The 19,709-nt window shown below is 38.8% G+C and overlaps 2 protein-coding genes across 10 annotated transcripts in view; one reads left to right on the top strand and one right to left on the bottom strand.

The window, feature by feature from the left end:
* ABI1 (abl interactor 1) overlaps positions 1-19,018 on the top strand; it is a 129,967-nt gene extending 110,949 nt beyond the window's left edge. Inside the window, 6 exon segments of the mRNA XM_038388337.2 lie at positions 1,529-1,629; positions 2,731-2,799; positions 4,721-4,897; positions 8,861-8,947; positions 14,370-14,555; positions 17,294-19,018. Coding sequence (XP_038244265.1) covers positions 1,529-1,629; positions 2,731-2,799; positions 4,721-4,897; positions 8,861-8,947; positions 14,370-14,555; positions 17,294-17,469 — 796 coding nt within the window. The 3' untranslated portion in view covers positions 17,470-19,018.
* A 115-nt stretch (positions 19,019-19,133) lies between these two features.
* Positions 19,134-19,709, bottom strand: part of PDSS1 (decaprenyl diphosphate synthase subunit 1) — a 39,967-nt gene continuing 39,391 nt past the window's right edge. For all 9 annotated transcript variants that reach the window (XM_043509490.1, XM_043509484.1, XM_038388329.2 and 6 more), the window contains one exon: positions 19,134-19,578. In XM_043509490.1, coding sequence (XP_043365425.1) covers positions 19,438-19,578 — 141 coding nt within the window. In that variant the 3' untranslated portion in view covers positions 19,134-19,437. The remainder of the gene's footprint in view (positions 19,579-19,709) is intronic.

Raw genomic sequence — 19,709 nt, 5'->3', positions numbered from 1 at the left:
AGTACTGGAAGCTAAAATTTATCCACAGAACCAGTTTCGCAGTGCCAATCAGCTTCCACATACTGAGGCACATTTCTTTCTCTGGGGAGATCATCTCTTGGGATGAGAGAGTAGTGCTGTCTCTGTACCTATCAACTACTTGCCTTTAAATCTGTTTGTTGAGGCTTCAGTAGAATCTTCAGTCAAACTGCAAGAAATTGACAATGGCTACCTGAATACAGACAGGATTTATTATTTATTTATACAGGTGGTTTATTGTCCCAGGGATAGATATGATACGATTGTTTCAATGAGTCACACCAATCTGTGATGTTTAAATGTTTACTAGCATAATGACAGTTCTTGGGTTCAGGGAGTCCTTATGGACTTTGGGAAAACGTGTTAACTTCATTTTTGAGCAGCTTGCTGTCAGTTAAACAATATTATCAGATTAAGGTATTTTATAAACCAGGATGCAATCAGTTTAATTGGCAGTCATAAAGTCTCCCTTTTTTTGTCTGACAAGATCTTTTATATAGACTGCAGTTAGAAATTCAGCTGCAACCAACAAGATCAAGGTCTTCAGCATACAGAACACCAATTTTGAAGGAATTATCTTGGCTCCCAGTTCAGATCACTAATTTTCTGTTTTTATAGTAAAGTTATTATCTTAAGATATTTTTGAATGATCTGTGCCAGACTCTTTGCTAGCAATTTATATATGGTTGCACAGAAATGGTAAAGTGCATTGAGTGCTACTATATTTTTATTAAGATGGATATATAGAAATGGCTTTTTAGTTGCAGGGCACCATGGCTGTATAATTCTGTATAATTCTCTATTCTCTGTTGAATCTTTGTAAATTCAAGTCTTGACTAAAGGCATATTTATTGAATTTGTCCATGGATTTTTACTCTGTCCCCTAGTTTCCATTTGGTTGAAAAATATTTAATGACCTCAAAGATGCCTGCATGAAAAAGTTACCAAATTATTGCATGGCTTCTTCATAAAGCGTGTGCATGTGCACTCGCTGACAAGTGGCTGGGCTAGTCACAGTAGAATTGTTAATAACTCAAAATAAAATAAACTTGAACACAAGTATTCATTTAGCAAAAGGAGACTTCTTCAGCATATAGCACACATCACTCAAATTACAAATAGCTTATGCTTGAACCCTTTTTATGCCCATTTTATCATTACTTAGTTCAAGGTGCCAGGAACTATTATGGTATTCACATTGGACTAACAGATGTCTAGATCTCATACGATTGCTTACATTTGTAGTTATAAGTAATAATTAAAAGCCATGGATGTATTAAAAAGTGGCTAACAGCTTAGCTAATGATATCTGTATCTACTAGAGTTTTAATACATTTTGATTTAATGATCTGAGGGCGATAAGTAATAAGGGTTTCAGGAACAGTCAGTCTACAGGATTTTTACCTCACATTTATGCAATTGAGCTAATTTATTTAGTCACTGTTCAAATAAGTAATATGAATGTATGGAAAGCAGTGCTGACATGTCTTCTCCCCCTCCTCCCCTTTAGTGGTAGTAGTGGAGGAAGTGGCAGTCGAGAGAACAGTGGAAGCAGCAGTATTGGCATTCCCATTGCTGTGCCTACACCTTCACCACCAACTGTTGGGCCAGGTATTTGAGATTCTTTTTATGATATTTAATACTGTAATGGGCTCATTCAGACGTTTTCTCATAAATGTCAAGGGAGAATTGAAGTTCTCATCCCTTCCCTTTTGAAGAGGTTGGAAGAGAATCGCTCCCAAAACAAACAAAGTGCCAAAAAAAATGGTCAGCTATTTCTTTTCATTCATTTTTATTCATTACATTGTAACAAGATTTTAAAAAGATCAGGAATATCTTTCCTTTTTAAGATATAAGGAGCAGGTGGAATCCATGCTTTCAAATGCATGTTGACAAGTAGACATTTCTAGATGTCCTGAGAAGAAAAAACAACCGTTCTGTGTGCATATGATCAGAATTGTTTTCTGAAATAGTCTTTTGATTTTATCACTTACCATTTAGAACGTTTAAAATAGTGAATAAAAATAAACTTCCTTTGATTAAACCACTAAAGGAGGTTGGAAGAAAGCCTAGGAATAAACAAACACCATCAATAGTGAAATTCAACATCATCTACCAGTGTGATTAAAACTAAAGTGAATCATAGTGTGAAAATCATGGAAAGCTTATCACACAGCATCAAAAACACATGCCTCTATCATTTGAGTTGGAGAACTTTTAGCGATGTTAAGATGCCGTACTTGGCTCTTATAGTCCAGAGGCAAGACAGTAGAGGAAGACATCATCACTGGCCTAGTGAATGTGTGTCACATAGGCACAGTAAGCTATTTTGGACAAAACATTAACCATCCAAATTAAAGTCTCATAAACTAGAGTGGTGGTATTCACAAGTCAGATTTTTACTCTGAGGCTGAACTTTGCTGTTGTATCTTCACTTCTTACTAAATCTTAAGGCCCACTCTGTTCTTGACCTGCATAGGGATCTGCATGCATGGGTCTTACTTTCACAAAGCACCCCAGAAAAATCAATAGATGCTCCCTACAGGAGAAAAGGTGTGCAATTGTTGAACCCTTTGCAGGATTGGGGCCTGTGTGTGTATCCATTTATTAATGTTGAATATTTTCTTGTAAAGTCTCTACATTCCTGTTGTCTTTTAAAATGTAGCTCTTTTGCCATTAGCCTAACTGGCGATATATGAACTATTTTATTAGCACAAATTTCTGTTCCTCCTCCTCCTGGAGTCCCACCAGCACCACCTCTCCCGATTGGCAGTATGATAGGTGAGACTTGTGTCAGCACTGGCGTGATTGCCATTATTTGACATAATCAATAATAAACTCCTCCTAATGGATTTGTAGAAGCAGTTTGCCTTTTGTAGTGGGGTGTATGTGATCTGGTATAATCATCAATGTTTGTTTTTTGTTTGTTTTTTTTTTTTTTTTAACAAATCTAATCCAAACTAATTTCCTGTGGTTGAAAGCCTCTGAAGGTAAATAAATAAAATATGGAAAAACTATATTAGTTGCTTTGAATCCTAACATTCCCACTAAAGCTAAGATCCAATTAACAATGTGAATTCAGCTTGAGTGTAGTCCTTGTTCATGTGTTCTTGTGTTTGGGGTGGGGGAGGGGGGAGAATAAAAACGAGAAGTTCACCAATAAAGTACAGTATAGTTTGAAAACAGTAGTAGGTAGAGTGGGGATTGTGCATGTGGGGATTTCTCTTGTAAACTGATTATGAAGGAAAATGTAAAAGGAAAAGCAGAAATGTTTGGCTCAGTGGCTTGGGTACAATTCTGTGATCCTTCATGGACAGACAAAACTGGGAGACTTCAGGAATTCTCCTGCATGTGCCAATGAGAAGATACAAGTGACTTGCTTCCTGCTAGATTTGGGTGGGATGGTGAAGGAAATCCAATTTTCATTGCTCTTTGGCACTTTGAAGCACCTTGGATTCACAAACATTAAAGTCATTATTAAGGGCCCTGTCAGTTTTTCCTCAAGCTGCGCAGCGAATGCCATGCATAGCTATTAGTAAGGGGTTTTGAGAGCATTACCTTAGAGAACTTTTAGGTCACCATCCCAACCAAGGATAATTGTCAGAATTCATTATCTTACCACAAAACTAACTTTAGAGGCTTTGACCCATATAATCCTTGTACACTTTCTCTTATCTGAAATGTTAAGTGAAAGTGACTTTGAATAGTATTATATTAGTCTGTAAACTTTAGAATATACTTTGTAGGGGTGTGTGTGTGCATATGTTTTTGCTATATTTATACATCTATATGCATGTAGTATATTTTATTTCAATACCGTTACTACATTTTGAATCTGAAAAGAACTTGTACATTGGCAAAAAGAGTTCAAGCAACACAAGTTGCTCATCGGTTTGCATAGTGTGAAATTCTGACTTTTGTGACGCACACAAAGATGAAATCATAAAAATGAAAGAAGATGGAATGTTCATTATTAATCTGCAATATTGAGAATGTTGCAGATCAGATGTGAGGCAGGTAGGAATTGGTGGTGGTCTCACAGAAAAATGCTGACATATCTTGTGTTGACTATTCTAGTTTGTTAATGCAAGTTCCCTATATGGAAGCACAGTTGTTAAACAGTAGAAATTATAAATGTGGAAAGTGTCCTAGAATCGTATCACTCGGATTTTTATGCTTGATTGAGCACCCAACTTAAAAACTTTGTTCTGGTGGTGATGGTGTCCTTTTCTCCCCCTATTTTTCTTAACCTACACAAATATGCTCTTTTTCTTAGGCTAGATTGAAGGCATCTGTTCCAGCATGCAAAAATGTTTGCTTTCAAGAAGATATGCAACTTTTTCAAAGTGTGCTTTTTTTGTTTAACAGGTAGTGCAACAACGAAAATTCAGTTAAATTAGGAAACAAGCAGATCCAACCTTCTGTATAAGTGGGTTAAAACGGCTACAACATTTCAGAAAACATAAATGATGCATCTTTTAATGAATGTTATTTGTTTTACATGGCTGATAGCACAGGACTGGTATAACAAGGTGTTTCTTTTTTGTTTTGTTAATATCTTGCTGCTGACCTCAAGGTACTGGAGTGTTGGTTTCAAGTATTCACCGTGTTCTGGGTCTTTTTTTTCTGTTTTCTGCATTCTGTCCTAAGTAATACTTGGCTTAAGTCTTCTTGTTCGTTCCTTTTGGCTACTGCTTTTCAGCTGCTCCTGGTTCAGCTCCTGGTTCCCAGTATGGCACAATGACCAGGCAAATTTCACGACACAACTCTACCACATCTTCAGCATCTTCTAGTGGATACAGACGGAATCCCTCTGTGACTGCCCCATTTTCTGCTCAACCTCATGTTAATGGCGGGCCTCTCTATTCTCAAAACTCAAGTAAGCCTCTGCGCTTTGCTGTTATGCAGCAATCATGGAATGTTTTGAGTTGAATGATTTGAAGTATGATTGGTCTGTGATGGGCAACAATCAGAATCCAGATGCTTTTTGGTTTTCTCCCTCTAATTGAGAAAAAATAGCAAAAAGGTATACTTTGCCTCCTTTGAATTATACACAACACTTTTTCCTTAGAAAGTGATCAGGCAATTAATGTAATGGGTAAAGCCAGGCCTACCTATTTAATTATAAGCAAATGTTAGCATTTTAGGGGTGCTGGGAGTGCTTTTGTGCACACAGTCAAAAAATAATATAAGCTCTTCTGAAGGGAGAACTGATCTGGTAGGACCTGGAATATTGGCTGTAGAGAGAGCTATTGTTTAAAACTGAACCATTAATATTTCAAATACATTATGAATGTTCCTGTTCTATTAAAAATTTAAATGATGAAGAGAAGAATTGTTGTCTGTCACTGTTAAATGTCTTACTGTCTGATGCTGAGACCACAGGATAAAATAGCTGGAAATCATGTTCCTTGCATAACATTAATATTACCTGCTTTCCTCTCTCACTTCATTTAATAAATAACCACAGTATTAAGGGATTTCTCCAGTACTTGAGTTCCCTTTAGGCCTTTCACATCTCAGCACTAACTGCATGTTATCATGACTTAAAGAACTGATTAGGGGACAGAAATAAATCGTCAATGTTTTTGGTTTTTTTAAATGGTTTAAAATGTTAGCATAGTCATTACCGAATCCCTTATGTTTAAAATCTTTAATAAGAGGGGAATTATGAAAAGACTGACGTGGAGTGAAGCAGAAAAACCTGTGGATGTACAGTTAGCATACCCCTGCACTCACACTTCTAGTGGAGTCATCTAGCCAGCAGAGCAAGGGCACAGATGCTCATACTACATTTTTCCCATCCCGAAGCCCCTAGCTAAGGAAGTTCACTGCTACACCCCTTGCTCTGCCTTCCAAATGTCCAGCTTCTCCTCTCCCTCCCGCTCATCCCAAGCACCCCTTCTTCCAAATTCCTTACCTGAACTCATGCCTTTCCAGAGTCTTGCTCTCTGCCTCCCCCTTACCTGAGTCTGAGGTCCTGGGGGAACAGGACACTGGTGGTTTGGTCTCTTCTCTGCGGCAAGCTCGTCCCCTTCCCTGGCTTGTCCAGCCAGCTGCCTCCTGCTCCGTGTTGGGTTTGGGGAAGCAGGCAGCTGAAGAGATGAGCCAGTTCCAGAGAGCAGCATTCCACCTACCCACCAGGGCAGTCTCTAGCAGCAGGGTGCTGCAAAGCAGGACCTCCTACCTGACCAGCTGATTGGTTAGCTGGGTGAAGTGGGGAAAGTGCTGACTGCTGAGCACTACTGCACTTAGGCAGATTTGTTTGGTCTGTGCCTCTCTGCTGCCTCCCTCCCTCCCTCCACTCCAGGTGGGGGCCTGAAACTTGGGTAGCAAACCAGTGTTCCCCTCGCCCCTACTCTCAGCTAAATTATGGTCATGCGCGCACACGCACAGCCCCAAGATGGATTAATTATGCCCTACTGCTTATCTCACATAGTTTCAAAGATACCTTTCTGCTAGCTGTAACTTTTGCCACATAGTCGTCATCTGATATTTTTGTTCTTCAGTTCCAAGAGAATTGAGGAATGTCTTGGTGCTGCTCTCACGTTATGTATGTGATATGTGAAAAACATTTAGATTAAGAACTTCCCCACTGATGTAGAGTTCATTTTCAATGAAAAACAATTTTATATACATGGAAAGCTCCTGGGATGGTCAACATATTTATTTATTTATTTATTTATTTATTTAAACTAATCTTTACCTTCCTCTAGTCCCCTTGGCCCCTCAGACACACTCAGTCCCTTCATTTCCTCCACACACTTCACTGCAAAAATAATTCATTTTAATTAAGAAAATCTCTTCATTTTTCAGTAGAATCATAGAATATCAGAGTTGGAAGGGATCTCAGGAGGTCATCTAGTCCAACCCTCTGCTCAAAGCAGGACCAATCCCCAATTTTTGCCCCGATCCCTAAATGGCCCCCTCAAGGATTGAACTCACAACCCAGGGTTTAGAAGGCCAATGCGCAAACCACTGAGCTATCCCTCCCCACAAGTGGTGTTCAGATGCCAAAACTAGATTTAATTTCTAAAATGGCTGAACTGCCTCAAGTGTTATGTAACTGATTTGATTTTTATTTTTGAAAATTTAGATTCTGAATACAATTTTTTTTGTTCAAATGCAAGTATAATCCCTTAATCTGGGTTGTATACAGTGCTTCAAAACACGATGATTTTAGATTTTTTAAAAAGGTATTGTGATGGGCATATTTTTCACTTGAAACTATTTTCATCCACTTCCAAAATGGGCGATTTTAACATCATTGTCTTGACGATACATCCAGTTTTTCCTGTTTTTCCCTGGGTTACACTTTCATGTTTACAAACAGTAATTTATTTCTGTAAAATGTTTACTTCAGTTTTGTAAACAAATTTGCTTTCTTTTTCCCTTTTCACACTTCTACATTGATAAATTATAAGAGGGAAATGGTTGGTTTTGGAATGAACTAAATGCTGCCTTTATTCAGCAAACAATGTTAATTATGCCTTTGTTTTAAAACTATTGCTTGCTCAGAAGAATAGAACCTCTTTCAATTTTACGATTCCAATCAAATTACTCTGCTGAATTCACACCTCACAATTTTTTCATCTGTGGTTAAACGTAAATATTTTAAAACTGAAAAAATGGCTTAATTTATTAAACGAGTTGGTCTATTTTTATCCTCTTGGGGAGATGTTTCACCAGAACAGATATCTGTGGTGGCAGTCTATACAGAGTTAAGGCTTAAATGTTAATGGAGCTGAACTACTCTGTCTCCTTCCAGCATGAGTCTGACAGACTTTGGTCAGTCAGTGCAGGGGAGCTTGTGTTGCTACTGCCTTTGCTATTGTATACTCGCTTTATGAAGCGAGGACTTCGGTTTCTAGGGTCAGTCCTGTGCCTTTTTAATGAGCACTGACTGCACATACACACTTATAAAGAACACTAAACCCTTTGCTCAATAAAATGGACAGCTCAACAGAATACAGTTCAGAAGATGTGCACTTGTACATTTCAACTAATTGGATGAGAATTCTGCATATGCATGGGAGGGCCAGTTGTACCAATGGAACCTATACCAGCCTTCTATAAATACGAGCCACCAAGCAATCAGAAGGCCTTAAAAACATTTGAAAACAAAACTTTATGCTGCTGGAAACCAATTTACAATTGTGTATTTCAGCCAATGGGAGATCAGGTCTGTCTTGTAAACCAATAAAATATAATAGATCCACAGTAGCATATTAAATAGTGAAGTACTTAAGTGACTGACTATATATGGGATAAAATAATCATTGGTCATTCAGTATGAAATAATTTATAATAGTTGGAGTTGCAGGATTGTCTGCTCCTATAAACAAATCTTTGCTTTGCCTCAAATTTATATATTCACCATGTGTGTCTGCTGTTATGTAACAGCAGGAGACCACTATCCTCTAAAACCTTGTATATCTCATTAATATTTCTCTTTAAAGATAATCACAATTTTGTTGTTGTCCCTTTTTTTAACACAGAGTAAGGAAGTTCTGTTTTGTGCAGTTTCTAGGTGCTACTGTAATACAAAGAATGCATTTAAAATGAGTGAAATTCTTCATTCTCATGTCCTCTGAACTATGAACATTCAGAATGGACTTTGCCTCTTAGTCAGATAAATATATTTTTCTTTCTTGAGTCACTGATTGGCTAAACATGAATTCAGCTTTAGCTTTGCTTTTGGGAAAACAAACTTGAAGAAGGTTCTTCTGTGTGTGTTCTTGTTGTTCTTTGCATACTTTGTTTTGTGGTCCTCGTTACTGACAGCTGCTTTTTTTTTTTCCTTTATCTGTTTTACTTCCCCAATATGGTCTGTTGCTACCAGTTTCTATTGCTCCACCCCCTCCCCCTATGCCTCAGTTGACTCCACAGATACCTCTCACAGGCTTCGTGGCCAGGGTGCAGGAAAACAGTAAGTTTGGACAAGCTGAGCTGTCAAAGAGTAGAGCCTGTTTTCTTCTAGCATGCATGGCTGGCAAATCAGACTCTATTTCGTTTCCTTTTCAGAAGCTAATACCATCTTGCATTCTAGTGCCGCTATGTTATTGGAGCTGAAAGGCGCACTCTTCAATTTTTTTATAACATGTGCATGATTATTACTGACCCATTTAAGGTTTGAGCTGCAAATTTATGATAGAAATAAAAATGTGAATGTGGCATCTGCTCAATGTGGATGTAGAAATATATATTTATTAAATTAATTTAGTGTTGCATCCTCCTGCCTACCACTAGTGATAATTACTTAGCTTGGATTAGAAAGGATTACATAGCCTGTTAAAATATGCACCTGTGTAATTGTTAACTCATAAATTGTAGCAGTTTGTTAGAAATCCATGTAGCCAAACAAAAGGAAAGGTGCCGTTTTACTATTTAATGCAAATAGAAGGAGTCTGGAGTTCTTCCCTTTTCCTCCTGTTTTCTACAAGTGAAAACGTTCACTAGAATCTCGACATCTTCTGGAAAGTTGAGCAATGATAGTAACAAAGGATCTGATCCTGAGAGGTGCGAAGTGCCTGCAGTTTCCTATTAACAATAGACGCTCAGCATGTCTTGGGGGAGTATTCAGGGTACTGATCCTGCAAGGAGCTGACTCCTTACAGAGTGCTGAGCACCCATAAGAACACTTGAGCAGTCAAGTTTTCACCTTCACCTTGGGGGTATTGTGCACTTTTCAGAATCAGGGCCAAGACAAGAGGCCCAGATGTGACAGTGAGGAGTGTGCTATAAACCTTGTATCGAATAAAATAGATAGCATGGCACAAGTTTGCGTTTAAAAACCTTTCCAAACCCCTTCTCTGTTATAGTGGGCTAACAATTGCTAAAGATCAAGGTTACAAAATGTTAGAACCCCATTTTTACATGCTAATAACTTTCTGAAAAATTAATCTTTTGGACTGAAATTTTCTATGCTTACAGTCCTCCTGAAGGTGAATCCTCTCCACACAAAAAATACACAAAAAAACTGTGTGTGTGTGTGTGTGTGTGTGTGTGTGTGTAACCAAAGGAAGAGAATCTGAGCTCACTTTTTAACAGGCCTATGGCAAAAATGACTAAAGTTTGAAACCTGGCCTGGGTAGGGTGAACTTTCCCAATCAAAACTTCACTCAGTCAAAATCCATTTTTTTTAATAAAAAGTGCATTGTGTTTGAAAACTGGGTAGTGAGCATCCAGAGTGGAAAATGGAGTTCTAAAGTGATGCAAAGACTTCACTTTTTACAAAACTGGGTTTAAGAGTTTTGCCCAACTGCTGGGTTTTCACTTACCCACTCCCTAACAAACCCAATTAATAGTATGGCGCAAAGGCCACAGAGCAACGTGGGTAGGCTGGACTTCCATGGCATGAGAGGTTCCCTTCCTTATGGATCCTAAGGACTTGGAAAGTTGCTTCTTCTGTGGACTCCTTAAACCCTTCTTCTGTGGCCCCTAAGAGAAATTCCACAAGACCTACTCTTTTTTTTTTTTTTTTTTTTTTTTTTCCTGCGCCCTGTACTCCGACTGTGGGTATCTTCATAGAGGAGGATTTTATTGAGACTTCCTAATACCTCTGTTACACAGACACAGCTGATATACTACAAGTAGGTGTGCTGCTGCTTACTTTTTTTTTTTTTTTTTTAAATACAAGATTGGGTTATAGCAATCCCCACCCCTATCTCCACCTAAAGAATAGCCACAGCACAGATTCAGGAAGTCACTGTGCCCTTACGTTGTATACACCCAAGAGAGGGTTTGAACTTGAAATCTGGATCTGAAACCATTTAAATGTTAATACTGAGAACAGGCAACTTCTGCCCTTCCTCCTCTCCCATTTTATTTTTTAAAAGAAAGATAAATGCAACAAAACAAAGTTAATACCACGTTACAGTTGCCCAGTTAAAACAGTGAGGAAATGTAAAGGTTAAATTTCCAAGAACAGGGTTTACTCCACTTAGTAGCGCATATATAGTACTTTCTGTTCCCATTTCTCCCTTTAAATGTGAAGTTGAATTTGTATGTTTTAGGAGAAACATTTAAAACAGACTTGTATGCTGCAGCCAAATGGGTGTATCGGTTGGCACTTTCACTTAGCATTTCCTGACACTTTGTTCTTTTTAAATAGGCAACCTTATTGTTGAATTAACATACTTTTGCAGTTAATAAGATAAGATAAGGCATTTTCACTGGTTGAAACAGGACAAGAATTGATGAGCATGATTAAATGCAACAAAATCTAAAATGCTCAAAGAAATGGAAATTGTGGGAGAATGTTAAATTTGAATTGGAAATACATTTGTGAAATGTGTGCCCAAGATACTGTATGAAACAGATCCGATTCCTATATTGTTTCATGTATTTGTGTGTGCATGTTTCTGCGTCAAGTGAATTGGGTCAATAGACTATGCCTCCTAGCAAATCATATTTCACTGTGCAGACAATGACACCTACTAGACATTACTCTCATAGAATAAAATGTTCAGTTTTGGAAACAGTCCAATTCATGAGAGTAGCATAAGTGGAGGTTCATCTGGGAGAAGAACCACTAATGGCTTGGAGGTGAGGAGTAAGGAAGTCTTCAAGAATTTTTTTTTTGAATTTCTGCGCGCACATGCACAGCTTCGCTCATGATCACCATGTTGTCCCTCCCTGTCCTTTATTTCCTTGTTACCATTAGCATATTACACTATAAATGTACGGCTGTACAACGCTATGGTTGAGGCATAACATCTTGGAGCTCTCGTTTCACCAGCTCTATCCTAAGTTAAGCAAGGTCAGACTGGGATGGTACTAGGACTGGAGACGTCCAAGGAACTTTAGTGATGTTGGTGATTCAATCGGTGGCACTGATCCAGTGCCCCCAGAACAGTGCAGTGGAACATGATGCAACTAGTGGTGCTATAAGGTGAAATTTCAAAACAAGGCCCAGACACTTGTATGGAATTTATACTTTTTTGTGCTAACTCTGGTGTTCTGCTCAGGTTCTGGTCCACCAATTATATTACTGCTAACTAAATTATTTTTATAGGAGGGATGCCAAATATATGGCACATGGGCTGAATCTGGCCAGTGGGGCACTTTCTTCTGGCCCCAATGCTCATGGAAAGGATTTGTCCCACAGCTGCTTGGCTGCAACTTGTTCACAGGAACTGGAAGGACATCTGAGTGGAGGGAGGGAGAGAGGGAGGGAGACTGCCAGACTGGGCACAGGTTCCATCACTGAGCCACTCAGTCAAGACTCGGAGCAGAGGCTTTCCACCCTCTCTCTGTGCTGCTGCCTCCAGCATGCTGGGCTCTGAACTTTATCTGGATACAGTGTTTTTCATTTTTTACCCTAAACTGTCATGTAGATCATTGTGCATTGTAAAATAGCTGTCATGCTCCTCCACAGAAGATATGATATGAAGAATTGATTGGATACAGATAGATCTTTGGCCTCCTGTCCTGATTGGCAGATGATCAGTAGCAGGGAGTGAACGGGGAAGGTGTAATGAAATGTTTTGCATTGCAGTGAGAAGGCAGAGGGGCTAAAATGAGGGGTTTGATCTAGGAGAGCAGTTGGGAGATGTCTGTTGCCCATATATAGAGGTTAAAATGTAATATGTTGTGGCCTTTCCTATGAATGGGGAAGATGGATCTCCAGCCCTTATTTGTTGGCTGGATGAGAGTTTTTAAGCCAGTGTTTAGAAAAAACAGTTACCTTCTCTTAACTGTTCTTTGAGATGTGGTATTCATGTCTCTTCCAATCAGGTGTGTGCGCGCCATGTGCACAGTTGTTGGAAAACTTTCCCTTAGCAGCTCCCGTTGGGTTAGCTGTGGAGCCCTCTGGAGTGGTGCCTTTATGGCGCTCAATATATGACCCTGCCGACCCGCCCCTTCTCCTGACAGTCGTTGGAACTGGTCGCTTGCTTAGCAAGTGCTTCCCTTAGCGTTCTTTCATATAGTTAGCTTAGCCTAGTTTAGTTGTTAGTGTATATAGTGAGGTTTGGGAGCGGAGATTCCCCAACCTCTCCCTACTTGGGCTCCTGGGCATGCCTTGAGCCCAAGGCTTTAAACCTTGCAGAACCTGCAGCAAGCCTATGCCAACGAGTGACCCCCACGACTCATGTCTGGAAGAGGCGCACTAGATAGAAAGGTGCAAGATCTACAGGGCTTTCCGCCCCAGAATTAAAAAGGAGCGAGATTTCCAATTGAAGCAGTTGCTCATGGAATCGCCCTTCGTCCCTGGTCTGCTGCGGACCACCAGGACCTCGCACTGAGCGCGTCCATATGGAGTGCCCCGGCATCAGTACATGACATGGTGCTGAGGAGGGACTCTAGTCTAAGAGACCCTCGGCATCGGCGTTCTCAGACACCCCAGGATGCACAGACAATCCGGCACCGCTCAGGTTCACTAGTGCCCTACAAGCAGCATAAAAAAGCTGATGGGGGCACTCCCTGGCACAGAGAACAGTGGGACCTGCAGGTGTGTGTGGATATCAGGGGTTTGGGGGCAGAAGTCTGTGGCCTGTATGGCAAAGGTTCTTGAGGAGGGTAGGGAGAGCTGCTGTACAGTTCTTGACTGATATTTTTCCATTCTGAATATTGGTGATAGATGGGTTTGAACAATAATTTGTACTTCCATTTTTTCCTTTCTCCCTATCCCGAAGCCACTAGTAATTGTGCTGATATGGGAATCTCCTTAGAGAGTTGATATTTTGAATTATGCATTTAATTCCTCATGTATCTCCCCTGAGAGCAATGGCTGCCTATCCTCAGTTTATATTAATTCACTAGTAGACTATCCTGTAAAATAGGGGTCTGTACAAAGCTTTTCCTCTGAACGTGTATTATTCTGTTTTCTCTTACATCGTCAAATCTGATATACTAATGACTTCCCTCCCTTCTTGTCCTATACCAGATTTTGTAAAAAGATAATTCTCAAAATAAGACAGAAGCAAATAAATTAGTGCTGAGAATAACAGAAATGAAGTATATACAAAATGCATTAACAGGATTTGCAAAACCATGTCAAACCACTGATTCATCATGGTGCCCAATTACCTCCTGGTTCTGAGGATGCCTGTCATCCCCTTGCACGTGTGTATATTGCATCTAGTCACTTGTCATACATGGAGATGGGGCAAAAATCCTTTCTATCTGCTGGCAATCAGCTTATGCCCCAGGAGCATGTGCTTTGACTCTAGTAGCATTTATACATAGATTTGACCACTAATAACATAGTTGTGTTTTGTAGCTTTAACATGTAAAGCCTTTGTTTCTAAGCAGTGCATGGTATTCTAGTGCATGCTATGTCTTTCTCTACAATGCACAGCCTAAGGTTAAATGACTGTTTCTGATGCAAATCTTCAAACGTTTTTTAGTTGCGGATAGTCCAACTCCTCCTCCACCACCACCTCCAGATGAGATGCCTATGTTTGATGATTCTCCTCCTCCTCCTCCCCCTCCCCCTGTGGATTATGAGGATGAGGAAGCAGCAGTAGTGCAGTACAGTGATCCGTATGCAGATGGGGACCCTGCTTGGGCCCCTAAAAACTATATTGAGAAAGGTAAGAGATCAATCCATACATTGACATGGTGGCAATACATAACTGCAATTTAACTTGTAGGCTCTGATGAAAGTAAACCAAAATGTCCCTGCTCAATCCAAATTTATAACCATTCTTTCCTAACTTCTCAGTGGCTGTGCCCAGTGCAACAAATCTAGCCCTTGATACACTCAAGCACTCTGGAACGAAGTGGATAAGTAATCCATTACAAGAAATAAATAAATTTTATAAATTAGATTTCATTCATCTTGTTTGTTAAACAATTAGACCAGCAATGGCTGTGTCGGCCCTACTGGATGTCTATCCAGAAATAACCTCTTTGAGAGACCAGTGGGGCCAAAAAGCCTGATTGTGAGTTTTTTCCCTTGTTGTTGTTGAATAAATGAGATAACAAAGGTGGCTTATGTTAGCCTTTTAACAATAAAATACAGTGGTTTTGTTTGAGAAATGCCTTAGAGTATTTTAAATCCTATTTGCGTATGGAACTCCTGAGCTTATTCGTAAGACTCGTAATGTTTGTTTCTGCAAATAACTGACAAGCCAAATTCCTAGCTGTAGGGTCAGTCTATGCTAAGAAAATAACCAGTTTGTGACAACTGCCAGCAACAGGTTTCCTGTGATCTGGTGTTTAAAATGATTTGACTGCCACCACAGAGAGGGGAAATGTTTCAGTTAGGGAAAATGTGATAGTGATCGATTGGAGTTGGAAGTATGTTTGTTTCCCTGTAACAGTTAAACTACTATGTTCCATCTTCATTAGTTGCTAAACTGTTTTCAGCACCAGTTTATAGACATCGGAGTGATGCCAACATAGGTTCATTTTACTGATGTGCCCAGACTGTAAGTCACTCCCTTCTCCGGGTATCTGCCACATGTACACTCTTGGAACTGACTAAGGAGCATGAAACTGATCAGTGGTAACACTGTAATTACTCACTGTGGAAAGTTTTTCTTCAGCCTGCCCTCTGCCCCCAACACAAATCCATCTTGCATCCATAAAAACTACATTTAAGGTTGAAATGTCAAGCACTCTACACTTAGGAAATGCCAGAATTAAGGCTTCTTGTGCAACACTGATTTGGCCCTCTTATGCACGTGGCTTGTCTTCATTTACCTAATCCTACTATTTTTTCCATAGGACCCCTGCCTCATTGAGTGTACAGGATGAAACGTGCTCACTGAATCAGCACTACTTCCATATTTTTATGCTAAGCATTCAATGTGGCGCCCCAGGCATTATTTGCTATGCACCCTCCAAACCCTGAACTGAATACAGAATTGTTAATTTTCCTCAGTGGCTTCTCTTTGGTGCTCACATCTTAGTTCTTGACAAACCATTAATTATATCTTCAGTACCCCTGTGAGATGGTGGTATTTTATCTCCATTTTATACAGGGGGAAATGAGGCAAAGATTAAAGTAAGAAGTGTCCACTAAATTTAGGTGCACAATTTGAAAAGCCTAGGGCCTTATTTTTCAGAGTACTTAACATTTTATAGCGCTTTACATGTTCCAAACACAGCTCCCATTGACTTCAGTTGCAGTTGAGTGCACAGCACTTCCATAAATCACACTAGTGTCAACTTTAAGCACCCAGAAAATGAGGAACATGGTGGCCACTTGTCAAAGCTTTGGTTTATGCATCTTGCCTAACATCACATAGGAACTCGGTGACAGAGGCAGTGATAGAAGGAATCTAATTCTCTAGAGCAGCATTCAACAATCTTAACCACCAGACCCTCCTCTCTTTGATGCACTTCCTTTTCCTGGAAGGTGCTACATACCTTCCAGCTTTCGCAACAGTTGAGGCAGGGGCCCTACAGCCAACAGCCTCTTTCACTAAACAACCTTGATTTATTACCAGAGCACAGTTCACAGTGCCCTGAAGGTCCTATGGAAAAATATAGTATGTGGTCATGTGTTTAAAAACTATTAATGTAAATCAGGGTCCAATTTAAGGTTGTATAGGGAACCTCAATTCTGGAATTTCCTAATTCTTGAGTAATTGCAACCTTAATTTATTTGAGCTAAAAATCCCCTAAATTAATCTTGGAATGAAATTCACCACCAGGAGTAATCTGCAGGGTTGGAAACGTTGGATCCACAGCACTGTCATATGCCACTTACGATAAATGGAAGCTGTCACAAGGCATATCTTCTATGTGGATCTGATTTCTTTAGGATTTTCACTAAGTTATACTACATAAACATGGCCAGCATTTAGTGAATAGCTAATTTTATCCTTGGTAAGGTTCTACTCTACAAAACTATATAAATAGTACCTTAACAGATGTGTATTTCGGGTTATATCTCCTGTGACAGTGTTGTGGCTACAAGGCTAACAGTTTACACTTTTTTTTTTTCTTTTCACACCTCAGTGAACTGGATTCTGTTCCTTTTCATGCATCTCAAACATTTTCTATGTTCTACATTCCAATCAATTACATCTCTGGAAGCCAAAAGTTTGATTGATAGCCTAATTGGACCTGTACACCACCTTTACTAGTGGTGATGTTATGAGGAAAATCTATCTTGACTCTCCAGATTTCATGTTGAATGGGTGGGGGAGATGACTTTCCTGTATCTAATGTGCTCAGTTTACAAGTAATCACTGAGACCAACACTGAAAACCCTGATGTCCTTACTAGTCACTTTAAAAATGAGACCTGCACTTTAAAATGTTGTGTATTGTGTAATAGTACATGCCAAACTAATTTGTCTGACTCTTTTCATCCCTAGTTGTTGCTATATATGACTACACAAAGGACAAGGATGATGAGCTGTCATTTATGGAAGGTGCAATCATTTACGTGATAAAGAAGAATGATGATGGGTGGTATGAAGGAGTTTGCAATCGAGTGACTGGCCTGTTCCCTGGGAATTATGTTGAATCAATCATGCACTATGCTGATTAGGATCTTTGCTTTTTAAGTTGGGTCTTATATTCAATCATACCATGATTTACAAGAAGGAACTAAAGGTTAACAATTGTCTTAATACACTTTAAAAGAAAATGTGCCCATCTTTTCAGGCCATACTGTTTTAATGGTATGATTGAAGAATGTCCATCTCCATAAGCATAAATCTTTGGAGACAGGTTTGTCTTACCTGACAGCAATTTGTAAAACAAGCAACTGTCTTATTACTGGTTATGCTTATTTACTTACGCATTGTTAATTTTATGACCAGCCTAAATATTCTTGGGAAGTAGGGTATAATATTTAATGAACCATGATTCAGATTGTGCCATTACATTTTTTCAGTGCAGCATGGTAACTAACATTAAGTTAGACTAACATTAAAATCTGGGTGAAAAGTTTAATGTCAGTGCTGGTCATATTACTTTTTGTTAGACTCTTGCTCATTCTTGAACTATAATTGTTTAAAGCATGCATATGAACTTATGTATTGAAATATACTTTTTTAAAAATCCAAGATGCTTCCAATTTGTTGTAATCTTTACCTAGAGTACTCACTAAAATCTATTGAATTAATTGCTTGAGTCTCTAAGGTGTCCATGTGAATCAAAAATGGGTGGTCTTATGTATGTGTAATTTGTACCAAGTTTTTTTAATGAGTAAATTTGCATTACAACTTTTCCATTCATAAATATATAAGTGGAACCAAAGGTCTTGTCCATTACTTTGTCAGCACTTCTAATTGCTTTGCCAAGTCAGTCAATTTGATAGTTTAGTACATTGCTAGTGATAATACCAAGTACAAGTGTTGTAGACTTATTTTTAACATTGACATTAATGGGAAAACAAATATATAAAACCTGAAAATTATCCACTTATTACAAACTTATTTCAAAATTAACTTGTGTAAAGGGTTTAAATACTTGAAAAAGGATTCTCAGCTGAGTGTTGAACTCATTGTAACTTAATAATTTCAGTTTTGCTGCAACTGACATTACTAAATACAAACTGTATGCTGGACCAACAGGAGAAATTTTGTATGTTTGAAGCTGGTAATACACCAAGTAGGCAGTCAGAGCTAGCAGTCATACAGAAAGAGGGGACAGACATTCACAGCCTGTTTGTTATTGGAAAATGACAAATGCACTTTGCCTCTCCGCAGCATTATGGGAATTTGGGCAAATAGTCAGATGGGATGTTCACTTCAGTTTATACAAAACTGTAATGCTGGGCTTATCTGAAATAAGTATGCAGTAAAGATTTGTTTTGGACTTCAAAGTGCTAAAAGACTAGCAACTGGAAGCTTGATTGGTTGCTGCATTTTTTTTTCTAGTGTAAAATTAGAAATATTAACTTCCCCACCTTCCTCCCTAAAATCATTGTAACTTCCAAATGCTTTCTGCTTTAACTGTTAATCTCACCTTCTGAAAAATTAGCTATCAATAATTTACCTGTATTTTCTTTATAAATTGGAAAGTCTTCACTTAATTTGTATATAACTTGTTAAAGTTTATGTACAGTCTTTTATAATAAACCATTCTCCTATATAACATTTTGGGTACTTTTGAAGTTTAACACACACAGCTTGGAAAGCAAATCAAACCATGGTTTCGCAGTAAACCTTAACATTAAATATTACTGTAAGTGATATTTGGAACCCATTAATTTTAACTGATCTTTATTCTCATTATGGCCTTGTACATCAATATTAAGTGTAAACAATACTTCCCACAACAAACACCCTTATTAAAACAATTAGACAGAATTAGTACAATAAGATCTTGTTTCATAGTTGTATGGTTTCCCTCAAATGTCTTCATAAACTTAAAGTACATTAATTTCAGAAAATATTTTATAAAAATATTTTTTGGTAACCAGCACTGGAAGCAAACCATGATGTTTTGAAGTGTAGTTTTGTAGGCACAGTCTGGTAAGTAGCTGCCAGAATGAGTGGAAGAAGGTGTGTCACTTGTCCCGGGTGAGTACAGTTTCTGTGAGCTGAATGAGGGCATCTCTTTCAGGGGATGGCCGGAGTTTACTAATCTCTTTCATCGCTTCATGGCAGTAGCGTTGGGCGAGGTAGGTTGTTTGCTGTATACCATCACTCTTTAATAATTTAAAAAAAAAAGTTAAATAAGGTAATAGTAGTAATTTCCACTGCTACATGTAAAACAAAGCAATGATGTTGGAAGTGAGTTAGTGTCTTAAGGCTTGGCTACACTTGTGAGTTAGAGTGC

The sequence above is a fragment of the Dermochelys coriacea genome, chromosome 2 (assembly GCF_009764565.3).
Source record: "Dermochelys coriacea isolate rDerCor1 chromosome 2, rDerCor1.pri.v4, whole genome shotgun sequence".
Taxonomy (NCBI): domain Eukaryota; kingdom Metazoa; phylum Chordata; order Testudines; family Dermochelyidae; genus Dermochelys; species Dermochelys coriacea.
Note: the sequence above shows the minus strand (reverse complement) of the source record. Positions and strands in the feature narration are given on the sequence as shown.